We start from the raw sequence: 27,487 nt of genomic DNA, 5'->3' as shown, positions 1-27,487 counted from the left end.
CCCCTTATATTAGGAAGTCAAAGCTTCCCCTCGCTGCAGAGCAGAGTCCCAGGCTTCTCCAGGACAACATTCAGACACAGCAGGTTCTCAGGGCCACCGCGATGCCCATTCCTGCCTCCCCACCCTGCCTGCCTCCACCATCCCTGCTGCTGCCTCTGCTGCTTGGACTCACAGGTGAGCACCTCCAGGCACCTCCATGCAGAAGTGCTCCCTGGAGGTGGGCAGTGGTACCCTTTCTCCACTGGCAGTGGGTCGGGTAGGTCTCTGCTCCTTTCTTCACTGCCTCTTCCTTCTTATGATAGTGCTCTAAATGTTTTCATTTACAACAAGGGTCTGCCAGACAAATCTCAGAAATCTTATTCCTTGGAGGAGTCCTTTCCTCTCCCACCTAGATCCAGGCAGGATTTACCACACCAGGCATTTCTCAGTGACAGGAGTTCCCAGCTTCTCCTCATGTCTCACACTCTTGGCACTCCCTGGTGGCCTTGTGATCCCGGTGGCTTGACCCACAGGACCTGGTGCCAGCCTGAGGGAGGAGGTGGAGGTGCAGCATCTGACTCCTGCCTCCTCCTGAAGACCATGGACCCTAGGAGTCAGAGCTGCCTTGATTAAGGTGTAGATGCATACATAGAAGATGATAGATGAATAGATAGATAGATAGATAGATAGATAGATAGATAGATAGATAGATAGATAGATAGATAGATAGATAGATGATAGATAGATAGATGTAGGTCACATATACTCCACACACAGCATAGAACTATTAGAGAAATTGGTAAGCAGTGCCTTCTAGATTTTTTTTTTTTGGTATCATTAATCTACAATTACACGAGGAACATTATGTTTACTAGGAACCCACCTTCACCAAGTCGCCCCAACAAACCCCATTACAATCACTGTCCATAAGCGGAGTAAGATGCTGTAGAGTTATTGTCTTCTCTGTGTTGCACAGCCCACCCCATTCCACCCCCACCCACATTATGCATGCTAATCGTAATACCCCCTTTCCTCTTCCTCACCCTTATCCCTCCCTTCCCACCCATCCTCCCCAGTCCCTTTCCCTTTAGTAACTGTTAGTCCATTCTTGGGTTCTGTGAGTCTGCTGCTGTTCTGTTCCTTCAGTTTTTCCTTTGTTCTTATACTCCACATATGAGTGAAATCATTTGATACTTGTATTTCTCCACCTGGCTTATTTCACTGAGCATAATACCCTCTAGCTCCATCCATGTTGTTGCAAATGGTAGGATTTGTTTTCTTCTTATGGCTGAATAATATTCCATTGTGTATATGCACCACATCTTCTTTACCCATTCATCTACTGATGGACACTTAGGTTGCTTCCATTTCTTGGCTATTGTAAATAGTGCTGTGATAAACATAGGGGTGCATCTGTCTTTTTCAAACTGGGCTCCTGCATTCTTCGGGTAAATTCCTAGGGGTGGAATTCCTAGGTCAAATGGTATTTCTATTTTGAACATTTTGAGGAACCTCCATACTGCTTTCCACAATGGATGAATTAATTTATATTCCCACCAGTAGGGTAGGAGGGTTCCCCTTTCTCCACAACCTCACCAACATTTGTTGTTGTTTGTCTTTTGGATGGTGGTGATCCTTACTGGTGTGAGGTGATATCTCATTATGGTTTTAATTTGCATTTCTCTGATGATTAGCGATGTGGAGCATCTTTTCATGTGCCTGTTGGCCATCTGAATTTCTTCTTTAGAGAACTGTCTGTTCAGCTCCTCTGCCCATTTTTTAATTGGACTATTTGCTTTTTGTTTGTTGAGGTGCATGGGTTCTTTATATATTTTGGATGTCAAGCCTTTATCAGATCTGTCATTTATGAATATATTCTCCCATATTGTAGGATGCCTTTTTGTTCTATTGATGGTGTCCTTTGCTGTACAGAAGCTTTTCAGCTTGATATAGTCCCACTTGCTCATTTTTACTTTTGTTTCCCTTGCCTGGGGAGATAAGTTCATGAAGAAGTCACTCATGTTTATGTCCAAGAGATTTTTGCCTATGCTTTTTTCTAAGAGTTTTATGGTTTTATTACTTATATTCAGGTCTTTGATCAATTTAGAATTAACTTTTGTGTATGGGGTTAAACAATGATCCAGTTTCATTCTCTTACATGTAGCTGTCCAGTTTTGCCAACACCAACTGTTGAAGAGGCTGTCATTTCTCCATTGTATGTCCATGGCTCCTTTATCATATATTAATTGACCATGTATATTTAGGTTAATGTCTCTATTCTGTTTCATTGGTCTCTGGGTCTGTTCTTGTGCCAGTACCAAATTATCTTGATTACTGTGGCTTTGTAGTACAGCTTGAAGTTGGGGAGTGAGATCCTCCCCTACTTTATTCTTCCTTCTCAGGATTGCTTTGGCTATTCAGAGTCTTTGGTGGTTCCATATGTATTTTTGAACTATTTGTTCCAGTTCATTGAAGATTGCTGTTGGTAATTTGATAGGGATTGCATTGAATCTGCGTATTGCTTTGGACAGGATGGCCATTTGTGACAATATTAATTCTTCCTAGCCAAGAGCATGGAATGAGTTTCCATTTGTTAGTGTCTTCTTTAATTTCTCTTAAGAGTGTCTTGTAGTTTTCAGGGTATAGGTCTTTCACTTCCTTGGTTAGGTTTATTCCTACGTATTTTATTGTTTTTGATGCAATTGTGAATGGAATTGTTTTCCTGATTTCTCTTTCTCTTAGTTCATTTTTAGTGTATAGGAAAGCCACAGACTTCTGTGTGTTAATTTTGTATCCTGCAACTTTGCTGAATTCTGGTATTAGTTCTAGTAGTTTTGGACTGGAGTCTTTAGGGTTTTTATGTACAATATCATGTCATCTGCAAATAGTGACAGTTTGACTTCTTTACCAATCTGGATTCCTTGTATTTCTTTGTTTTGTCTAATTGCCATGGCTAGGACCTCCAGTACTATGTAGAATAACCTTGGGGAGAGTGGTCTGATAAGTACGATATTGGCTGTGGGTTTATCATATATGGCCTTTATTATATTGAGGTACTTGCCCTGTCTACCCATTTTGAGAGTTTTTATCATGAATGGATGTTGAATTTTGTCGAATGCTTTTCCAGCGTCTATGGAGATGATCATGTGGTTTTTGTCCTTTTTGTTTACATGGTGGATGATGTTGATGAATTTTTAAATGTTGTACCATCCTTGCATCTCTGAGATGAATCTCACTTGGTCATGGTGTATGATCCTCCTGATGTATTTTTGAAGTCCATTTGCTAATATTTTGTTGAGTATTTTTGCATCTATGTTCATCAGGGATATTGGTCTCTAATTTTCTTTTTTGGTGGGGTCTTTGCCTGGTTTTGGTATTAGGGTGATGCTGGCTTCATAGAATGAGTTTGGGAGTATTCCCTCCTTTTCCGTTTTTTGGAAAACTTTAAGGAGAATGGGTATTACGTGTTCCCTGTATGTCTGATAAAATTTTGTGGTAAATCCATCTGACCTGGGAGTTTTGCTCTTCAGTAGTTTTTTAATACCACTTCAATTTCATTGCTGGTAATTGGTCTGTTTAGATTTTGTGTTTCTTTCTGGGTCAGTCTTGAAAGGTTGTATTTTTCAAGGAAGTTGTCCATTTCTTCTAGGTTTTCCACCTTCTTAGCATATAGGTTTTCATAGTATTCTCTAATAATTCTTTGTATTTCTGAGGGGTCCATCATGATTTTTCCTTTCTCATTTATGATTCTGTTGATGTGTGTTGATTCTCTTTTTCTCTTAATAAGTCTGGCTAGGGACTTATCTATTTTGTTTATTTTCTCAAGGAACCAGCTCTTGGTTTCATTTATTTTTGCTATTTTTTTATTCTTCTCAATTTTATTTATTTCTTCTCTGATCTTTATTATGTCCCTCCTTCTGCTGACTTTGTTCTTCTTTTTCCAATTTTGATAATTATGATGTTAGACTATTCATTTGGGATTGTTCTTCTTTCTTTAAATATGCCTGGATTGCTATATACTTTCCTCTTAAAACTGCTTTTGCTGCGTCCCACAGAAGTTGGGGCTTTGTGTTGTTGTTGTCATTTGTCTCCATACATTGCTTGATCTCTATTTTAATTTGGTCATTGATCCATTAATTATTTAGGAGCATGTTGTTAAGTCTCCATGTGTTTGTGAGCCTTTTTGCTTTCTTTGTACAATTTAGTTCTAGTTTTATCCCTTTGTGGTCCAAGAAGTTGGTTGGTAGAATTTCAATCTTTTGGAATTTACTGAGGCTCTTTTTGTGGCCTAGTATGTGGTCTATTCTGGAAAATGTTCCATGTGCACTTGAGAAGAATGTGTATCCTGCTGCTTTTGGGTGTAGATATCTGTACATGTCTATTAGGTCCATCTGTTCTAGTGTGTTGTTCAGTGCCTCTGTGTCCTTACTTATTTTCTGTTTTGTGGATCTGTCCCTTGGAGTGAGTGGTGTGTTGAAGTCTCCTAAAATGAATGCATTGCATTCTATTTCCTCCTTTATATGTGTTAGTAATTGTTTCACATATGTTGGTGCTCCTGTACTGGGTACATATATATTTATAATGGTTGTATCCTCTTGTTGGACTAACCCCTTTATCATTATGTAATGTCCTTCTTTATCTCTTGTTACTTTCTTTGTTTTTAAGTCTATTTTGTCTGATACTAGTAATGCAACATCTGCTTTTTTCTCCCTGTTGTTTGCATGAAATATCTTTTTCCATCCCTTGATTTTTAGTCTGTGTATGTCTTTGGGTTTGAGGTGCATCTCTTGTAAGCAGCATATAGATGGGTCTTGCTTTTTTATCCATTCTATTACTCTGTGTCTTTTGATTGGTGCATTCAGTCCATTTACATTAGGGTGATTATTGAAAGATATGTACTTATTGTCATTGCGGCTTTAGATCCGTGGTTACCAAAGGTTCAAGGTTAGCTTCTTTACTATCTAACTGTCTAACTTAACTCAGTTATTGAGCTATTATAAACACAGTCTGATGATTCTTTGTTTCTCTCCCTTCTTATTCCTCCTCCTCCATTCTTTGTATTTAGGTGTTTTATTCTGTGCTCTTTTGTGTTTCCTTTGACTGCTTTTGTGATTAGTTGATTTTATTTTTTGCCTTTAGTTAGGATATGGTTGGTCTGCTTTCTTTGCTGTGATTTTATTTTCTCTGGTGACATCTATTTAGCCTTAGGAGTGCTCCCATCTAGAGCAGTCCCTGTAAGATGCCCTGTTGAGGTGTTTTGTGGGAGGCAAATTCCCTCAACTTTTGCTTGTCGGGAATTGTTCAATCCCTCCTTCATATTTAAATGATAATCGTGCTGGATACAGTATTCTTGGTTCAAGGCCCTTCTGTTTCAATGCTTTAAATATATCATGCCATTCTCCTATGGCCTGTAAGGTTTCTTTTGAGAAGTCTGATGATAGCCTGATGGGTTTTCCTTTGTAGGTGACCTTTTTTCTCTCTGTGGCTGCCTTTAATACTCTGTCCTTGTCCTTGATCTTTGCCATTTTAATTATTATGTGTCTTGTTGTTGTCCTCCTTGGGTCCCTTCTGTTGGGAGTTCTGTGTGCTTCTGTGGTCTAAGCAACTATTTCCTCCCCCAGTTTGGAGAAGTTTTCAGCAATTATTTCTTCACATACACTTTCTATCCCGTGTTCTCTCTTTTCTTCTTCTGCTACCCCTATAATGCAGATATTGTTCCATTTGGCTTGGTCACACAGTTCTCTTAATATTTTTTCATTCCTGGAGGAAATGAAAGGATCCTGGAGATATTTTTTATCATTCTCTGTCTTTCATTCCTGGAGGAAATGAAAGGATCCTGGAGATCCTTTTATCTCTCTCTGTCTCAGCTTCTCTGCATTCCTGTTCTCTTATTTCTATTACATTAATGGCCTTTTGCACCTCATCCAGTCTGCTCTTAAGTCCTTCCAGAGATTGTTTTATTTCTGTATTCTCCCTCCCAACTTGATCCTTTAGCTCTTGCATATTTCACTGCAGCTCCATCAGCATGGTTGTGACCTTTATTTTGAATTCTTTTTCATGAAGATTAGTTAAATCTATCTCCCCAGGCTCCTTTTTGGGGGTTGTCTGTGTGATTCTGGTCTTGATCAAATTCTGCCTTTTCATGGCAGTAGAGGTAGTCTTGGGCAGTTGGCACATGTGTCAGCTGGGAGAACACAGTCCCTTCTTGCTTGGTGGTCTCCTTCCTCTCCTGCAAGAATGATGACCCCAAGCAGCTTGTGCTGGGCAGCTGCGCACTGATGGGGCCTCTGAGTCTGACTGGGTGGCTGCAGAGGAGGCTCTGGGTTGTTGCTGTGGGCGTGACCGCTCTCAAACTGCTCCCCTGCTATGGCGGGACCACACCAGAGGGAAATTGGACGGGAGGATGTTTATCACTTTGAGGGCCGTCAGAGCTGCGCTGCCTCCCAGACGGTTAGGGCGCCTGGAGTTCCCTGGGATTCCCAGCTGCTGAGCTGAGTGTATTGAGACACTTCCGTCCAGCTGTGAGGCCCCTGTCCCTTTAAGACTTTCAGAAAGCACTCGCTTTCCTTTTGTCCCAGGGGCACCAGCTGTGGAAACTCACTTGCAGGTTTTACTGCCCCATTTCCCTAGTATCCAGCACCCCCACACGGTGTGTCTGCACTCTGGTGCTAAGTATTTAGCAGTCCTGGGCTTCCACTCCCTCCCCACTCTGACTCCTTTCCTCCCTTCTGGGTGCTGGTGTAGGGGGAGTGCTCGGGTCCCACTGGGCTGTGACTTGTAGCTTACCCCCTTTGTGAGGTGCTGAGTTCTCACAGATGTAGATGTAGCCTGGCTGTTGTACTGTATCTTCTGGTTTCTCTTTTAGTAATAATTGTATTTGTTGTATTTTCAGAAATATATATGGTTTTGGGAGGAGATTTCCGCTGCCCTACTCATGCCGCCATCTTGGCTTCTCCTTGCCTTCTAGACTTTTAAGTCTCCAAGAACCTCTGCCTACTAGCATTATATCCTTGAAGTGGGGGTTAATCCTCCCTGAACACTCCCCTCCCCAGAGCTAGTCCCAGCCCCAGGCACACAAGTGAAGCACCCCTCCTCCTCCCAGGGGTGTTAACAGCTCAATGGAGAGGCCATCCAGTGAAGAGGTTAAAAGCAGAGATGTTTTTTAAGCCAACCTGCCAGCATTCAGATCCAAGTTGCAGCACTTGACCCCTACTGGACTTTGGACAAGTTATCAACTTCTCTGTGCCTCTATTATCTTGTTTAGAAAAGGAAATAAATAATAATACCTTTCTAATAGAATGTGGTTAGAAAATGAAATGAGTTGGTTTATATACATAAGTGTTTAGAGTGATGTGTGTCCCAGAAGTTTCTGTGGAAATTCTGGCTGTGAAGTCCTTCCAGCATCTAGTAAATGCAAATATGAGCACAGAAAAGTTGTCCTGCTCATCCTGGCCAGGACAGCACTCACTCTGTGTCCTTCACAAGCCCATGTCTTCATGTACAACTCAACAGCAGTCCTGGGAAAAGAAAATGACCCTTCATGCTTGGATGCAGCCTTTCCAAAAACATCAGGCTTGGTAGTGGAGCCAGGCCTTGACACCATCAGCCTGACAGCCAGTCCAGGACCCTCCCACTGGACTCCAGGATGAAAGAGGGAGGCCCTTTAAGCACAGTCCTGAGTATTTTTTCAAAAGTTTCCAGTTTTAGTCTCACAAAGAAACTGCAAGAGAAGTCCTCTGGGCCAGGCTCAGACTTGGAGCTGATTTATGTTTCCCTCCAGGAGCGGCAGGTGAGGAGGAGCTACAGGTGGTTCAGCCTGACAGGTCAGTGTCAGTCGCAGCCGGACAGACGGCCACTCTGAACTGCACCCTGACCTCTCTGCTCCCTGTGGGACCCATCAAATGGTTCAGGGGGGCTGGACCAGGCCGCGAGTTAATCTACAGTTTTAAGGGAGGAGAAGGCTCCTTCCCCCAAGTAACACATGTTTCAGATGCCACGAAGAGGAACAACATGGACTTCTCCATCCACATAAGTAGAGTCACCACAGCAAATGCCGGTGTCTACTACTGTGTTAAGTTCCAGAAAGGGACCCCTGATGTAGAGATTAAGTCTGGACCGGGAACCAGGATGTTTGTGCGGGGTAAGTCCAGGTCCCTCGAACTCCAGCCTGTTGTTCCATGTCACATCCTTCAGGCTCTCAGCACAAGGCTCCCTATTTGTTAGCCCTTATGTCAAGATTGAGGGCAGAAGATGGGGCTAGTGAGAAACTGTAGTGAAGGAGCTGAGTAAAGTATAATGCCAGGATCCATATCATTAGAATCCTACCCTTTAGAATCTTAACAGTTTTTGAAGGTTACAAATTAGGCTGGAAAGCAGAATGAGTAAAAGTACACACACCAGGGCCAAATGGCCTGAGTGCATCTTCTAACTCTACTATTTACAAACTGTATGACCTTAATAAGTTTATTAAATTATCTGTTCCTCAGTTTCCTCATTTATCAGATAGAGATAATACTACTACTTACCTGGTAGATTTGTTGTGAGGATTATATATTATGTAAATGAGTTTATAAATGTGAAACACTTAGAAGTGCCTATAATATAATAATTATATTATTGCATTTTGTCAGTATTCAGGATATTAAAACCAATCAGACTTAAAAACATGATCTTAAAGTCATGGACCCATAGAATCATAGAAACAAAGAATAAATAATTGAGGCAGAAAATTAGAAAAATCATGTTTTTGATTGAAATATTAATCCACATATATCTTAAATTTTGTCCTTGATTTATGTAAGTCCTACATATTCTTGGATTTGGTATTGAATGATAAAGTCATGGCTGAAGACAAAGCTTGCAAGGCTCTAAGTAGCATCCATAAAGGAAAGCCTGGGAAGCAGAGCAGCCAGTTCAGGCCTGTTTGTGTTGATGAATTATTAATTATTATAATGTTTCCTCTGTAAAGAAAAAATGGGAATTATTATTTAATCTAAAAGAACCAGAAAAACATACATCAACAGAAATTTTGAATCTTTAAAATTTTAGCACCTAAGGCCATGGAGAAACAAAGGGGATGGAAGACAGTCTTTTGGAACAAAGAGAAGGGTCATAGGTTTTTCAGAAAAGCAAGTTGTATGTATTTGAATGAGATCAATGTGAGTTGTATATGGGTAACATTAGTCACTAGAAGGTAAGGAGTAGTGCCATCAGAATTCTTAGGGGAAATAATGTCCAACCTAAAATGTTATACCCAATCCACCAAGATTGCAAGATCACCAAGAAGTACCTTTCATGTACCCTTTTTGCTTTACCAAAATAGAGGTTAAATAAAGGAAAAGTATGAATGGGAACCAGAAATAGAGGATTGGAAACCCCAGATAACAGCTTGCATGAGCATTAGAATAGACACTAGCCATTCCAGAACAGGACGACTGAGGGCTTTAAGAGGGATATCTCAAGAAGATAGAATTGCTAGCCTATTAAATGGTGTTCAATCTCATGCCCACCATTTCTAATATTATTTAAGACTGTGTTGAAGTATTAGCCAATGCTTTAGAAAGGGGAAAGTAGCTCAAAACACAAGAATGATAAAGGAAATGGGAAAACTCTCTCTGTGTAGATGACATGGTATCTGGAAAACATAATAGAATCAATGTTAAAGTATTAAAAACAATAAGAAAATTTGGTAATGTAGCAACTCATAAAATCAACAAACAGAAATAAATTACTTTCATATATACAAACAAAAGCCAGTTATAAGATACTATGGGACAGATGAGCACACATACAATAGCAAATTTAAATAAAATTAAATACTTAGGGCATCTTCTACCAAAAGAGTATAGAGACTGAACTTAAATGTTAAAAATTAAGAAACTATCTGAAAAAAAGGGTTGACAAGACATTGGACCCTAAGAGATGAGAAACAAATGAGGTGAGACTCAAGACTGCTCCAAGTTCTTTCTCTCAGAAAGCTTCCATGCTACCATGCAGTAAGAAAGAACTCAAATGGAGCCTGGAGGTCTCCCTGAGTTGGTAAGGAGGATCTAGAAGTCCAAGGAGGGTGAGGTGGCTGGCATTTTTGGAGTAGAGCACCAAAGATGAGAGAGCTATGCAGAGAGAGAACTCCAGAGATCTTGAGTATTCGGCTGAGTACTGAAAAGTGCATGTATATGAGGACATGCATATACACGAGCAAACGTATGTATATGGCCTCAGGGGAATAAAATTCCCAGAGCTCACACGAGGCCAAAATTAGTGCTTGTGGGACACCAACATGAGTAAAAAGCCTCATAATTCATGAAGCATTTGACAGAGTATGAAGAAAGGTTGTGCTTCAGTAGACATAAAAGAATAACCCCTAGATCAAATGATGCTGTGGTCCTGCATCACAAAGCTTAATACAACATATGAAAAGATCAAAATGTTTTGCAGGTAATTTAACCATGTCACAAAACAAGCGCTAATATATTTATAGGATTATGGACTATCCAGCAGAAATTCACAACATCTGGCATGCAATAAGAAATTACCAAGCATAAAAAAAACAGGAAATACAATTTATAATGAGAAAAATCAATCATTTGAAAGTTAACCAGAAAGGACAGATGATAGAATTAGTACACAACAACACTGAAGTTATAACTATATTTGCTCAAGTAGCCAGAGGAAAGATTGAATATGTGAAGTAGAGGAATGGAAAATATTTTTAAAGATCCATATTGAACTAATATGTATTAGAAATCTTCAAGTGGCCTAATAAATATGTATTAGACATGCCAAAGGAAGAAGGGGACAGAAAGAATATTTGAAGAAGAATATTTGCACATGTTCTAGGTATGATGAAAACTATGAACACATGAATCTGGAAAACTCATTGAACCCCAAGCACAAGAAACATGAAGAAAACTACACCAAGGTGCATCATAATCAAATTGCAGAAGATGAGTAATAAAAATAACTATTAAGAGTGTCTAGAGAAAAAAGGAAATATTAGATACAAAGGAATAAAGATAAATATTACAGCAGATTTCCCATCAAAAATGATACAAGACAAAATGATGTATCTGATAAGGGGCTAATATCCAAAATACATAAAGAGCTCATATAACTAAACACTGAAAAAACTAATAATCCAATTAAAAAATGGGCAGGGGATCTGAATAGATATTTTTCTAAAGAAGATACACAGATAGCCAACAGATATATGAAAAGATGCTCAACAACACTAATATCAGGGAAATGCAAATCAAAACTGCCATGAGCTATCACCTCACACCAGTCAGAGCAGCTAATATCAACAACATGAAATAACAAGTGTTGCCAAGGGTGTGGAGAAAAGGGAATGTTTGTACAATGCTGGTGGGAATGTAATTGGTGTAGCCACTATGGAAAGCAGTATGAAGGTCTCTCAAAAAACTAAGGATAGAAATACAATATGACCCAGCAATTCCACTTCTGGGAATTTATCTGAAGAAAACAAAATCACTAATTCAAAACAATATATGCACTTCTATGTTTATTGTGTCATTATTTACTATAGCCAGAATACAGAAACAACTTATGTTCATTGATAGATAAATGGATAAAGAAAATGTGGTACATATATACAATGAAACATTACTCAGCATAAAAAAATGAAATCTTACCATTTGTAATGACATGGGTAGACCAAGAGGGTATTATGCTAAGTGAAATAAGTCAGCCAAAGAAAGATAAGTACCATATGATTTCACTTAAATATGGAGTATAAAAAACAAACCAAATAAACAAGCAAAGCAAAATAGACTCAAAGGTATATAAAATAGACTGGTGGTTGCCATGGGAAAGGAGGAATGGGTAAATAGGTGAAGGGGAAAAAACTAGTGAGAATGTTTGCTATCTTGATCTGGGTGATAATTACATGAATATATACACCTGTCAATTCATTGGTCTGTACACTAAGATTTGTGCATTTCATTGTATGTGCATCCACCTTCTAAATAAATAAATAAAATCTTAAAAAAGAAAGTGATTCAAGCCAGAAGATAGTGGAGAAACACCTTTGAAGCACTAAAAAAAAAAGAAAATACGACAATGCTAAATATTTATGCACCTAATAAAAGTGCTTCAAAATACATGGCATAACACTACAAAAAAAAGAAAATTACAGATCAATATCCCTGATGAAAATAGATGCAAAAATACTCAACAAAATATTAGCAAACCACATTCAAAAATACATCAAAAAGATCATCCATCATGATCAAGTGGGATTTATTCCAGGGATGCAAGGATGGTACAATATTAGAAAATCCATCAACATCATACACCACATCAACAAAAAGGACAAAAATCACACGATCATCTTAATAGATGCTAAAAAAGCATTTAGCAAAATTCGACATCCATTAATTATAAAAACTGTTAACAAAATGGGTATAGAAGGCAAGTACCTCAACATAATAAAGGCCATATACAACAAACCCACAGCCAAATATTACTTAACATCAAAAAATTGAAAACTTTTCTTCTAAGATGAGTAACAAGACAAAGATACTCATCCTCACCACTTTTATTCAAATAGTTCTGGAGGTTCTAGCCACAGCAATCAGACAACACAAAGAAATAAAAGACATCCAGACTGGTAAGGAAGAGGTTAAATTGTCACTGTTTGCAGATGAAATGATATTGTATACAAAAAGCTCTAAAGAACCCCACCCCAAAACTACTAGAACTAATAACTGAATTCAGCAAAGTTGCAGGATATAAAATTAATACACAGAAATCTGTTGCATTCCTATATACTAACAATGAACTAGCAGAAAGAGAAATCAGGAAAACAATTCCATTTAAATTGCATCAAAAAGAATAAAATACCTAGGAATAAACCTCAACAAGGAGGTGAAAGACCTATACTCTGAAACCTACAAGACACTCTTGAGAGAACTTAAAGAAGACACCAATAAATGGAAATACATCCTGTGCTCATGGATAGGAAGAATTAATATTGTCAAAATGGCACCTAAAGCAATCTATAGATTCAATGCAATCCCTATCAAAATACTGACAGCATTCCTCAACACAAACTAGAACAAATAGTTCTAAAATTCATATGGAACCACAAAAGACCCTGAATAACCAAAGACATCCTGAGAAGGAAGAATAAAGCTGGGGGATATGCTCTCCAACTTCAAGTTCTTCTACAAAGCCACAGTAATCAAGACAATTTGGTACTGGCACAAGAACAGAGCCATAGATCAATGGAACAGAACAGAGAGCCCATATAAATGCACACACATATGGCCAATTAATATATGATAAAGGAGCCATGGATATACACTGGGGAAATGACAGCCTCTTCAACAACTGGTGTTAGCAAAACTGAACAGCTACATGTAAGAAAATGAAAACTGAATTATTGTCTAATTCCATACACAAAAGTAAACTCAAAATGGATCAAAGACTTGAATGTAAGTCATGAAACCATAAAAGTCTTAGAAGAGAACATAAGCAAAAATCTCTTGAATATATAGACATGAGCAACTTTTTCCTGAACACATCTCCTCGGGCAAGGGAAACAAAAGCAAAAATGAACAAATGGGACTATGTCAAACTAGAAAGCTTCTGTACAGCAAAGGAAATCAGTAGAACAAAAAGGTGTCCTACAGTATGGAAGAATATATTCATAAATGACATATCTGATAAGGGGTTAACATCCAAAATATATAAAGAGCTCACTTGCCTCAACACTCAAAAATCACATAATCAGATTTAAAAATGGGTGGTGGATCTAAACAGACACTTCTCCAAAGAAGAAATTCAAATGGCCAACAGGCATGTGAAAAGATGCTCCACATTGTTATTATCAGGAAAATGCAAATTAAAAACACAATGAGATATCACCTCACACCAGTTAGGATGGCCAGTATAGAAAAGACTAAGAACAACAAATGCTGGCAAGGATGTGGAGAAAGGGGAACCCTCCTACACTGCTGTTGGGAATGTAAGCTAGTTCAACCATTGTGGAGAGTAATATAGAGGTTCCTCAAAAAACTAAAAATAGAAATACCATTTGATCTGGGAATTCCACTCCTTGGAATTTACCCTAAGAATACAAGTTCTCAAATTCAAAAAGATATATGCACCCCTATGCTTTCTGCAGCACTATTTACAATAGCCAAGAAATGGAAGCAGCCTAAGTGTCCATCAGTAGATGAATGGAAAAAGAAGATATGGTACATATACACAATAGAATACTATTCAGCCATAAGAAACACATCCTACCATTTGCAACAACATGGATGGAGCTAGAGAGTATTATGCTCAGTGAAATAAGCCAGGCGGAGAAAGACAAATGCCAAATGATTTCCCTCATTTGTGGAGTATAACAATGAAGCAAAACTGAAGGAACAAAACAGCAGTGGACTCACAGACTCCAAGAAGAGATTAGCAGTTACCAAAGGGGAGGGGTGTGGGAGGGTGGATGGGGAGGGAGGGAGAAGGGGATTGAGGGGTATTGTTTAGTACACATGTTGTGGGGGGTCACGGGGAAGGCAGTGTGGCTCAGAGAAGGCAAATAGTGACTCTGTGGCATCTTACTATACTGATGGGCAGTGACTGCAATGGGGTATGGGTGGGGACTTGATAATATGGGTAAATGTAGTAACCACATTGTTTTTCATGTGAAACATTCATAAAACTGTATATCAATAATACCTTAATTTAAAAAAATGAAAATAGAGAACTATGGAGAAAATCAATTAAACCAAAACCTGGTTCTTTGAGAAAATCAATAAACTCCTAGCCACATAGTCAATCAGGAAAAAAAAGGAGAGGACACAAATTACCAACATCAAGAATGAGAGTGATGACATCACTACACACTCCACAGATATTTAAAAGATTATCAGGGACCTTTATGAAAATCTTTTTACCAAAAAATTCAACAACTTAGATGAAATGGACAAATTCTTTGAAAGACACAGACTCCAGAGTTCACTCAAGAAAAAATAAATAGACTGGTTATCTCTTTATTTGTTAAAGAAATCAAACTTGTAGTTTTAAAAGCTTTCCACAAACAACAATCTAGACCCAAATGACTTCACTGAGGAATTCTACCAAACATTTGAGGAATAAATAGTAACAAGTCTATGCAAATTCTTCCAGAAAATTGAAGAGGAAGTAATGCTTCCCAATCAGTCTTTAAGGCCAGCATAAGTGTAATACTAAAACCAAATGAAGGAAACTATAGACCAATATCACTCAAAAATAATAGAATTATTATAAAGCCACCATAAGCATTCAGTGTAGTATTAGCATCAAGGTAGACAAGTAAATCGATGGAACAGAATAAAAATTCCAGAAAGAAACCCATACCTATGGTAAATTGTTTCCAAAAACAAAGTAAAGGCTATTTGGTGGAGAAAGGCAAGTCTTTCCACAATGGTCTTGGATCATTTGGAGCATCAGAAAACAGACCAATGAGACAGAATAAAAAATCCAGAAATGTGAAGTGTACAGTTCCTCACACCACATGCCAAAATAAATTCCATATGGATCAGATATTTAAATGTAAAAAAAAATGAAACTATACAAGTATTAGAAGAAACCATGTCTGAATTCTTTTATAATTTGGAAGTGGGAAAAACCTTTGCAACTGTAATTCAAAATGCATAAGCAGAAAGAGAAAAAATAATCATTTGAACATATTCTACAAAATAAACTTGTATATAGATGTGTGTGTGCATAATATTTTGCAGCTTATAACATAGACAAAGAATTGGCCCTAATGTATATATAGAGCTTCTAAATTTTTAAGAGAAAAAGATAAACAACTTCATAGAAATATGAGCAAAAAATATGAATATTTATAGAAAAACTTACAGAAAATGAAGTAGGAATACCTATTAAATGTATAAAAATATGTTCAATCACTGTCATATAAAAGGAAATGACAATTTAAAACTATAATGGAACACAATTTCTCACCTATCTGCTTGGCCAAAAATCCAAAAGTTTGACCGCAGACTCTGTTGAGGGAGCAATGAGGAAACTGCTCCTTCCCTATTTTGCAGTTAGAAATGCAAAATCATATAACTCAGAAGGAGATGAATTTGGCAAGATCCAGCAAAATTATATATTACATATACATATTACATAATTGCACATTTCCCGCCAACAATCCCACTTTTAGACATTTTTCCCAGAGATACATAATATAAGTACAAGATGACTTATGCTTAGGCTTTTGATTATAACGCTATTTGTAAGAACGAAAAGGGAGCTGCTAAATAAGTTATGATACAGTCACACAATGCAGTTCTATCAGATATCCCACAGGATATCATTGAACAAGAAAAGCAAAATGTAGAACAGTGTGTGGCACACATTACCTTCTGTGTTAAGAAAAGTAGAAAATACAAGCATATAGATATTTGCTTATAATTTGTTAAAAAGAGAAATAAATCAAAGTATACTTTTAAAAATTTACTGATAGGGAGGGAGAGGACAGAGAGAAGAGACAGGGATTAAAGCTAACTTCTCTGAGTATACTTTGATGTTCTGGCTTTGTAAACACATGACCATTTAAAATAATTAATAAACAATTCAAAGTGAAAGAATTCCCAAATATCTAAATTACTGAATCTAAAATGAAACTAATAAACTAACTACATATTGATGGTTTAACCAAAGATAAATTATTTCAAGGAACTTTCAAACATAGATTTTTAGCTTGGGTTCACCAAGAAGCAGATCCCGACCCAAGGATGTGAGTGCAAGGAGCTCCAGTGGGGGACCGGGGAAGTCAGACAGTCAATAAAGAGTATGTCATCAAGCTACTATCACTGTGGGCAACGGAGCTTAATCAGATGGGAGACTATTGGAAATAATGCAGAACATAAGCCTCAGGTTTATTATTCTTAAAAGATAAGGAGTTTGTGATAATTATACGCCAACTCCCTCAGTCATTGATTAAGAGCTGCTCCCAGACTGTGTCAGATGCCCGGTAGTTCCAGTGTCCAAGCAACCTTACATAAAAGCAAACTTCTGAAAGAACTTTCAGGAAAAAGCATGCATCTACTGGCATTTGGAAGTACTCCTGAGGGCAGTGGAGTGGGTGAGCTCAAGGAGTCTGGGTCGGCCTTGGAGAGCGTATGCTACACACAGTAATTTTTTAAAATCAAGCCTGTATAGCCCCTGAAAAGTTTTTGTGCACTCCCAATATACATGTACTCTAAACTGAAGTCTACAGCAATACTTAGCAGTATCAAACATATTGGGAGGAGTTATACCTATGTGGAGGAAGATTTTTTTTTAGGGACAAATTTGTCATAGGTTCATAGAAAACGAAGCAAATACAAAGAATGAGCTCATGAAAAACTCCTGGGAAACCAAACCACTGTATAAGAAAAGAAATGTAATCATCATACATTATATGGTCCAATATCGAACAGTGCTCCTTTGATTATAATTATATAAATGCTGAACACTGATAAAATAAAAGATTTTGACATGTCGATGCTGGGAGGATACAATGAGGGAAAGTGCAATGGCAGGTAGAGGGAGATGTAAGAGAGCTAACTCGTCATCTTCCATACTAGTAGGTCTACCCATCATACATGAAATTGAAAAGCAGAGAAACATTAGTACAGACATGTTATTTAGAAACACAGAGAGACCTGTCCAAAGAATCAGCTAAAATAGTTAAAACTTGGTCTGTAATTTTTGCAAGGAGAGGAAGCTAGGAGTCATATCTTATATGACTTTTTAAACACTGTACTTTTGGAAGAAGAGGAGGGAAGGAGGGAGGGCAAGTGACAAGGTCAGATCTGAATTTTGGCACGATCACCATGGTCTGGTTTCTGAGTGTGGGTTGGAAGGGTTCAAGCAGCAAAGTCAGTGAGGACAGTTGGCAAGCTGTTATGATAAAGAGAGTCATGCTAAAAACTACAAAAAGGGAAAAACTGGAGGTGAGAGCTTGTGGTGATAAGTCTAACTGGGTAAACCATCAGGGCAGGTATTTGTACTAGAGAGTAACCTGCCATCTTCATTTCTCTCTCTTCTCTCTCCACTCTCTCCACCTTCCCTTAATCAAGCTAAGCCCTCTCTTCCAGAGATTTCTGGCCCCTCCAACAGGTTCAGCCCAGGTGAAGTAGTGAATTTCACCTGCACATCAACTGGCTTTTTTCCCAAAATCATAGATTTGAAATGGTTTGAAAATGGCGTGGAGCTTCCAGCCCTTCAGACCTTTGTCTTACCACCTGGAGATGCGTCCTCTTACACCATCGTCAGCACTACCTCCGTGACCCTTGCCTTATCATCACTCAGTGCCCAGATCACCTGCCATGTGGATCACAGTGAATTGCCAAGCCCTCTCAGTGGGCATGTGAACATCTCCAAATTCCTCCAAGGTAAGGAACTGGCCACGTGGCCAACCCTTGGTGACCACCACAGGTTCCCAGTTTGGACCATTTCCCAGCATCCTCCTGCTGATTCTTCATCCACCCCCATGTGAGGTGGGTATGAGTTCCCTGTCTCATATGCCCACATTTCCTATATCATGCAGGATTTGGTCCTTCTCTTTCAGAGCTCCCTTCGCTCTAGTATATTTGGGAGGTGGAAATTCATTCATTCATTCATTCATTCATTCATTCATTCATTCAACAAGTGCTTATTGAGCACCCACTATGTGGTGGTATTATTCTAAGTGCTGCAGATCCCACAGTAAGCAGAAAAGACCTGGTCCTGCCTCCCTGAGTTCAGTCATGTGAACCAAGATGCAAACAGCTATATTGCTGTGACTTGTAACATTTCATATGAGGTAAAAGAACAGAGTGCAGAAAGGGATGAAAACAGGAAGCATCTAGTTTACTCAGGAAATACTTTTATGAAGAAGTGATGTTTGAGCCAAAGCACAAAAGATACGAAAAGTCAGTGTTCCAGACAGAGGAAGCAGGGTGTGCAAAGGCCCCATGATTAGGGGATAGGTGGGGAGCAGAGACATATTTAAACAGCAGAAATGAGGCTCTGTTTTGTGAAGTGAGGAAATCAAGGCCCAGAGAAGTGGAATGACTTGTCCATGGTCACATGGCTCTTAAGTATGTGAGGTACAATTTGAATCCAGCAATACATCTCTTCAGATGACCATGTCTGACCTCCCTCCTGTAAGAACTCCCCATGCAGAAATACAAGAGAAAGGCATAGGTCACCCTCCGCAAGAGAAGTGGTTCAATCATGATTGGCCTGAAGATGGTATTGTGCTGCTCTCCCCACTTTCTCCAAACCCTGGGCTCCACTTCCTTCCTTATATCGGTGAAGAGCCTCTCCATCAACCTCCTCATCTAAGCTGTAGACTTGATCTTACCCAGTCATTACCAAGTTCTGTCAAATTCATATCCCAAATCTCTTCTGTACCCATAGGTTTCTCTCTACTGTCATCACCCAAGTTAATACCAAGTTCAAGCCCACATCATCTCTTACCTGGATGCAACAGCCACCTCTCTCAAAGCCACCATTACCCTCAACTGTCCATCCCCTAAATCCCCAGCAGCCAAAGGCAGTTTATAAAGGAAGCCAGCTTCATGTCCCTCCTTTGCTTAAAGTCCTTCAGTGGCTTATCACTGCTCTTACAAAAAAAGAAACAAAATCCTTTCTGGGATGTTCAACAGTGATTTTTGAGCAGTTTTATTCATATACCCTAAAATAATTATGATGAACTACATGGTTCATCATAGATTTTATGGTTAACATCTAAAATTGTTCATCCTACACTTAAATAGCTGCACAGAACGTAACTTCTGGGATATTATAAATTCCATGACTCTGAAATGTCTAATGGAAAAATAACATCATAACTTTTTCTTCCTAAACTAGTTATTTCCATTCTATTTCTCAAGGACAATTTCATTCTAGAGTAGCATATTTTATATTTGAAAGTCTTTTACTGACCACATCATACATATGGGGAACAGAGAGCTACCACAAATATATATGTATAATTTTTCATATTTTTCTCATGACCATAAGGCTCTAAGTGCTTAAAAAGTTTTGAATTGAATTACACGGTTGAGCAAAACAATCTAAATATATAACAAGTTTTGATAAATAATTATTAAAATAACCATAAAATGTTATCAGAAATGCAGCTCAATGAGATAGATGGGGGAGCTTATGATATTTTGATTACAGCAGGCTTTCTGGCCAGCAATATTTTGAACTATCCTTTTATTTTGTGTTCCAAAGTCTCCGTACCAAAGGCAATACACCATAGCTAGATTTGGGATGTGAGAGAGGAAGGCCTTCCTTTTTTAACAGAGGAGGGGAATTAACGACCAGGAGGCAAGAGAGGGACCCACCTTAGTGCACATCCTCGGACAGACCAATTTCGGGCAAGAGCTGTATGAGGGTTCAGGATCTGTTATGTACCCCAAGGGGTACATAACAAGTGTAGCGCCACTAAGTGTAAACGGTCTCCAAACTGGCTATGCATTTGGCTTCATCTCACCCATGCTTTCCCTCACTCACTTGGTCATCTTTCTGTCCTTGAAACCTGTTAGCTCCATGTCAGGGCCTCCGGCCACACCCTTCCCTCTGTTGAAGAGGCACTTCCCTACACCTGGCCCCTCCCAGTGCCTGCCTTCCTCTCACCCTTCCCCAACCCCTCTGCATAATGTTCCAGTTGCCAAGACTGCATACCAAATTATCCCAAACTTATTCCAATATTCAAGACTTACTCCAAGTCCCCAAAATTATTATGCTCACATAGCTATAGGTCAGGAATTTGGACAGGGCCCCACAGGGATGGCTTGTCTCTTCTTCATGACTGCTGGGACCTCGGCTGGATGATCCAAGAGGCTAGCATCATCAAAAGGTTTCTCACCCACATGTCTGCCACTGCTGCTGACTGTTGGCGGGGCCTTGGTTCTTCTTGACACGGGCCTTTCTTTATTGTCTTTCCACATGAGCTAGTTCAGGCATTCTCATAGATTGGTGGCTGTGTTCCAAAAGTGAGTGTCCCAGTAGTCCCTCATTGATGCCACTTTTATGACCCAGCCTTGGAAGTCACACAGTGTCACCTCTGCTACACTCTGTGCATCCGGCTGTCACAAAGTCCTGCCTCAGTTTCAGAGGAGCAGAAGTAGTCTCTCCTGAAGGGGAGTGGCAAGATTCTGGAACACTTTGGGGCTTGCCGTGGCCATTTTTGGAAAATACAATCAGCCACATGTCATTAACTCTTACTCATCTTTCATATTTATGCTTAAAGGTCACCTCCTCCAAAAACTCTTCCCTAACCTGCCCCACCTCCAGACAGGTCAAGGGCCCTGTGTGGCTCTCAGAACCCCTACAGGGCTCATGGGACAACTGCTTTCATTACTGTCCCCCCACTAAAGCAGAAGCTCCATGAGGCAGAGACTCTGTCTTGCTCACTACTGTTTCCCGAGAACCAAGCGCAATGCCTAAAAGGCATGGATGCTCTTCATGCATCTTTTGCAAGAAGGAAGGAAGGAACCAAGGAAGGGCTATTGTTTCAGTTATACCCACAGTGACTATATCAGCACACGGGGTCCCAAGCCTCCAGGCGGCCATCCTCACCTGCCACGTGCACAGGTTTTACCCTGAAGTACAGATCACCTGGCTGGAGAAGAAGGAATGTTACAAGACTTGTGAGGCCCTCACCCCCACCAAGAACCCAGATGGCACATTCAGCCAAGACAGTCACATCCTGGTCAACACCTCAGAGGACAAAAGGCTGTTCACCTGTCAAGTGCGGCGTGAGGCCCAGACACTGGTCCAGGCCAGCATGCAGCTGAGCAAGTTTAGAGAAGGGCATGCACATTTGGGTGAGTAAGGGGTCGAATGAGCAAACAGCTAGGGACTGAAGCCTGGAGACAGACAGGCCAGGTTCCTGTGCTGTCTCTGCCATGTTCATCCTGGGTGACCTTGAGAAAGGCATTTTGTCTTTCTGAAACTCAGTTTTTTCATCTATGAAATGGGGCAGCAATCACAGCAGCCTCTTCAGGGTGTGATGCCTTAGGTACCAAATAGCAGTAAGCACTGCTTTCATCACACAGACACGCACCCATCTTACCAGATACTCCTGTGAACAACAAAGCTAATATGAAACGCCTTTTCCCATATCCCACCCATCTTCCCAAAAGCCATTCAGACTCACCAATTGCCAGGTACCTATTAGATACTTTGCTTGGAAGCTCCTGTTTGATACAAAAAAGCTCCCATTTTAACATTTAGGAATCTGAGACTCACAGAGGTGAGGTGACTCCCTCTAAGCCCAAAGTGTATCTTGGTACCTGAGTCTGGGGAGGGGCCAAGCCTGCCTGGGGGTTGAGTGATGCAAGCAGGAAGCCAGGTCATCCTGATAACTTTCTGTCACTAGGTGCCAGAGAATTCAGCTCCCTCTTTGGGCCCCTCATCCTGCTGGGCTGGAAGTTGTTTCCCCTGACTGCACTTCCCATCATCTACGTCTTCAGGAGGAGCATCCCTTCCAAGTAAGAGGAGACTCCAGAGAGGAGTTGGGCTTTCTGGGACTCCAGGCTGACAGGGAGCACTGTGTGGAGGAGCCCAGAGGAGCTCCCATTTCATCTCTGCCTGGAAGGCATATTGAATCCAGAGGGTCCCTAAGAGCTGCACCCCAATCCCCTCAGCCTTTCTCTGCTCTCACAGCTCCTGTCTGGGGATGCATGAAGATGCAGACACTCCGCTCTGGACAGTGGCAGCACTCAGGGAGGGAAAGAAGGAGGGAACTCATATGGGGAGAACTGCTGACATGCTCTCTGAGGAGAAGCCTGAGAGGAGCAAGGGCTTCGCCCCACCTCCCTATTTCTCCTGCAGCTCATGGGCACGCAAGACCCTCCTCAGTGACATAAGACCCTCAGTACCTTTCTTTCTTATTCAGGAGGACTGATCCAGGAGGGGCACCTGCCATGATGCCCGAAACCACTGTGAACACTTCTCCTGCCTCATCAGCCTTCTGAGGCCTGTCCAGCATGGGCTGACCCCTCCCTCTCCTGCAGCCCCCAGAGGAGGTGAGAGCCTGGCCCATGAAGGTCAGTGGTGAGAGGTGGGCTCTCACATCCTACGCAAGAGAGAAGCTCCTTGGGAGATTCTAGGCACCAAATCCGTGACCCTGAGCAAGAAAATCCATCACAGGCAGAACAGGCTCCCACCCTGGAGAATACACATTCTGGCAATCCAGAGGGATGCTTCCTGGCTCCTGAAGGAAAGCCCACTGTGGGCACCCCAACTGCCATCAAACCACTATAGCCCATCATTAAAAAGGGATTAAAGGAAACACTATGGCCAATAAGCATATGAAGAGACATCCAATCTCATTCGTAATCAAGAAACATCAAAGCAAAACCACACTGAGCTGCCATTTTGTTCCTATCCAAATAGAAAAGACAAAGCATCAGCTGACTCTTTCATACATTGCTGATGGCATGGAAATTGGCACAGCCACTTTGGAAAACAGCATAGAAAATCTTAAGTTGAACATTCACACACCCCGATAACCTGGCATTTCCACTCTTGGGTTATACCCAAAAGAAACCCTTGCACATGCCCACCAGGAGATGTGTGCAAACACATATATGGTACATGGTTTAAAATTAGTAAAACCTGACAACAATGCAAGCACTCGTCTACAGTATGATGGGCAAATAATTTAGTGCAATCACAGAATGGAATGTTATACAACAGTAAAAATGCATGAACTGCAGCTAAACACAATATATGGGTAAATCTTAGCAAAAAAATATTAGGGATAAGATCTCATACAGCATGTTATTCTATTTATAAAGTTAAAAACAGTGAATAAATTGTTTTTAGGAATACATATAAATATGATAAGCCACTTTTTCAAAAAAGAACAATGCACCCAAGATTTTAAATAGTAGTTACCTGAGGGGGAGAAGAGGGGAATGAGAAGGGTGTGTACTTATAGGTAGACGGAAGTTAATTTTCAGGATTCTAGCTTCCATGCTGGGTGGTGGCTTCATGAATGTTTCTATCATTGTAAACAAAAAATAAATAGAATAACAATATAAGATTGATAAATAGGTATATGAGTAGATAGGTAGGTCGATGGATGGTGGGGAGTGGAGGAGGGAAGATGGGTGGATGGATGGAAGGATGGACAGGTAAACAGATTAATGAAAGAGGATCACACATGGGTCAATGACAAGGGTGTCATGAAGCAAGAATTATTTTAGGTACAATTCTAGTTATTTTATATCCAAAGGAAAAAAATAGGACTTTTTTTCCCAAAAAAAAAGGACATTACCTAAAGAACCCCAAGTTCCCCTCCTGTTATGACATCCTAAGGTTTCCACATAGGAGGAAAACTATTCAACTACAACTAATAGCTGATGGGTGGCACATGACTCTGGCACTTATGTGCAGTATCTTATTTAATCCTCACTCCAATCCCACAAGGTGGGCACCATTCCCCATTTTCCAGGTGAGGGATCTGGTGGAGCCTATTCAGTGTTACTCAGATATCAGATGGCGGAGCCACAAAATCCAGCTTCAGTCCCAACTCTGCTCAGTGCTGCCCAAGGAGCCACACTGCCTACGGTTCTGTAGACACATGGGGAGATCTTGGCCCTCCTCATTCTACTGCTTCCTGATCTCTCCGGCCTGATGTTCTGTACGAATGCCCACTCCATGCCACAGAGTGGGGAGCAGAGGGAAAGAACACACATGCTTTTCCAAGTTCAAAAGGTGGTTCTGGATGTAGGGTTAGTCCTAAGTCCCAAAACAGTCCTGGTAAAAATCTGGGAGGAGATAGTGTAGTCCAAGTTCTGGAGAAAGGCTCTCTATCAAAGGATAAACATACCCAGGGGATGTCGGGGTCAGAACAGCCACAACTGTATCCAAGAGGTGCCACTTTGGCATGTGGATTATTTCAAGCTGAAAACAATCAAGGCCCAAAAGACTCAGGAGGAGATGTCGACACCCTGCCCACCATCACCAACATCCTAAAGAATTTAGATAGAATACCTGGTCCAGAAAAAGGGCTATCCAGAGATACCTACATTATAATACAAACTAGGCATGATAGACAGGGAGGAACCTAGCAAGGCCTATTTGATCAAAGTCCTCTCTGTGTCCCATCATTTCTGGGTAGCTCAGCAACCATTTATTTACCAAACATTTACCCTTTTCCATCTTCTTGTCAATTGCCTTCCTTCCCTTTGAAGCCCCAGACCTCTACCCACTTGCCTTAGTCCAGAATAACAGAGAAGGTAGGAAGAAAGAAATAAGAATGTGTTAAGTATTCTGAAGAAAAAAGCGTTCACAGAATAATGCAGATTGCAATGATGGAGATACCCACAGGGATCTGGAATTAAGTGGCTGTGATCTAGAAAAAATAGGAGAGAAGGCCTTTCCAAAAAAGGGGATGGTTGAGCTGATATCTGAAAGTTGCAAGAGATTGGGAAAATAGGCTTGTTTCAGGGACCCCACTGTGCCAAGAAGTAAGGAATGAAGGAATCTGGAATGTTCAAGGAAGAGGCAGAGGCCAGTGGAGCTGGAATCTGAGACTAATGGGACATGAAACAACACTGCAGACCTGAGCAGGAGCCAAATCACACAGGGCTCTCGGCCAAGATAGAATGCTTGGATTGTATTCAAAGAATGGCCAGATGTACAAGTTTTAATCTACAGAATAAATTACAAGATCTGACTTACATTTTTAGAAGTCACCATGACTCCTGGGGGTGGGGGTGGGGGGGTAAATAGATTACAGGAAAGTAAGTAATTAGGGAATTCAGTTATGACGTTATTGCAGCAAGCCCAGGGGGCAATGAGGATGGCTTGAGCTATGGTGATGCCAGTGGAGAGGAAGAGAAATTGACTAATGTGAGGTGTACTTAAAGACAGATGTGAGGGGACATGCTTGAGAAGGGATTGAGGATGACTTCTGGCCAGATGAAGCAATGGGTGACATAGGGAAGACAGATGGAACAATAGCATTGGTGGTGGGAACCAAAGGTTCAGTTCTGAACCTGTAAAATGGAATGTTTATGGGTGCAGACGCTGAGTAGGCAGATGGACATACACATCAGGAGTTCAGGAGAGGGGTCAGAGCTGGAGAGATATTTATAGGGCCACTGGGTCTGCAAAACTGGTTGCCAAGGCAGCCAATCACCAAAGCCAAAATAGCCTTATTTTCCTTTTCTATCTTGTTGCCTCCCAAAGCCCTTGGATACAGTGCAGTCTCCAGGCTGTGGTGCAAAAAGGATACTTAGGTAGGCATAGATGAGAAGTAAAAGCAGAAAGACAAAATGTTCCATTTATCATCATGATAGGTGTATGTATTTTCCTTTTACATTTTCATATGATCCTGGCAGGAGTTGAGGACATCTCCCTTGTCACCTGTCCTCTATGGGTCTGGTGGTTCTCAGGAGTCCCACTAGACACTGGGGGAAGGACTGAAAAGAGAGTGACTTACAGGGAAAACATTCACAAGTGGGCAGTGAAACATCTGAGAGATGCTGAGACTCACATCCTGGCCAATCTGAACTGGAAAAGCTCTTGATACCATCTAGTCCAACCCCTCCTCCCCAACCCCAGTTTCCAAATGGGGAAGCTGTATCTTGGAGGAATCAGGTGACATGATCAAACTAATGCAACCTAACTTGATGCAATTCCCAGGCCACCACTGGGTGGGGGGTGGGGTATGCAAAATGTATTGCATCTTTACGTGATCTAACATAATTTCTAGTCATAGACTTAATTGTAGTCAATTCGAGATCCCTGCAGTCAATTCAGGGTCCCCCCACTCCATCCCTGGTGTATCCAGGGTGCCTTGGTGGTACTGGCAAATGCAGGCATCTGCTAACATGTCCATCACCTTGTGCTGCCCTGAACGATATGGATCCACACAGGTGTCCCCAGAATTAAGTTCTTCCTGATCTCAGGGCTTCTCTACACCCACTCACTTTCAGCCCTTCTGACAACCTTATTGAGCACACTAGAAATCCTGGCTACTCTGGGATCGTAGGAAACTCCACTAGATGATCTGAGGTCCTCTCCACCTAATCAGAGCACATATCCAGCTCTGCTCTGTATTTGCTAACTCTGTGTCAGAGGTCTATGCATTCTGTATCAATATACTCAAAACCATTGAATGGTACACTTTATGTGCGAGAATATTATGCTAGGTTAATTCTGGATCAAAAAAGCTATAAAAGAGAAAAGATGAAGAAGCTATGGCAACATGGGGATATGTGTGTGTATTAAGTTATTTAGCTCTTAATAAGCATCAGCTTGACTTTGGGGAGGAGGAATGCATCCAACTACACAAAACACCAATGTTCTATGTGCTTTATTCCTACAGATTTCTAACACTCATCCATTATTAAAATGTGGAAACAGAGAAAATAATTTCATGAAAGCCATTTGGAACCCTCATGTTTTCCCCCCCAAGTCCCTGAAGGACTTAATCTCAGGCTTGGTGGGAAGAAGTAAAAAAAAAGTCATGGAGAGGACAAGTGAAAGCAGT

At 40.6% G+C, this 27,487-nt stretch overlaps 1 protein-coding gene across 3 annotated transcripts; it reads left to right on the top strand.

The window, feature by feature from the left end:
• The first annotated feature begins 25 nt into the window (after window positions 1-25).
• Window positions 26-25,686, top strand: LOC108404321 (signal-regulatory protein beta-1-like). Of its 3 annotated transcripts, none has more exons than XM_017671851.3 (6): window positions 26-174; window positions 7,760-8,119; window positions 18,165-18,374; window positions 21,495-21,803; window positions 22,358-22,469; window positions 22,877-25,686. In XM_017671851.3, the coding sequence occupies exons 1-6, from the start codon at window positions 102-104 to the stop codon at window positions 22,953-22,955; spliced, it is 1,143 nt and encodes a 380-aa protein (XP_017527340.3). In that variant the 5' UTR covers window positions 26-101; the 3' UTR covers window positions 22,956-25,686. The 3 variants fall into 3 exon arrangements, with proteins under 3 accessions (XP_017527340.3, XP_073092922.1, XP_073092923.1); XM_073236821.1 differs by having other exon boundaries at window positions 18,060-18,374; XM_073236822.1 differs by lacking the exon at window positions 7,760-8,119.
• Window positions 25,687-27,487: the final 1,801 nt, after the last annotated feature.

Source organism: Manis javanica, chromosome 5 (assembly GCF_040802235.1).
Source record: "Manis javanica isolate MJ-LG chromosome 5, MJ_LKY, whole genome shotgun sequence".
Taxonomy (NCBI): Eukaryota; Metazoa; Chordata; class Mammalia; order Pholidota; family Manidae; genus Manis; species Manis javanica.
Note: the sequence above shows the minus strand (reverse complement) of the source record. Positions and strands in the feature narration are given on the sequence as shown.

What these genes read in the sequence shown, in the direction of transcription:
- LOC108404321 (XM_073236821.1), top strand. Translation starts at nt 102, where the DNA reads ATGCCCATTCCTGCCTCCCCACCCTGCCTGCCTCCACCATCCCTGCTG. An exon ending in CATCTCCAAATTCCTCCAAG is followed by an intron (nt 18,375 to 21,494) that starts GTAAGGAACTGG and finishes CTATTGTTTCAG; the next exon opens with TTATACCCACAGTGACTATA. An exon ending in AGAAGGGCATGCACATTTGG is followed by an intron (nt 21,804 to 22,357) that starts GTGAGTAAGGGG and finishes TTCTGTCACTAG; the next exon opens with GTGCCAGAGAATTCAGCTCC.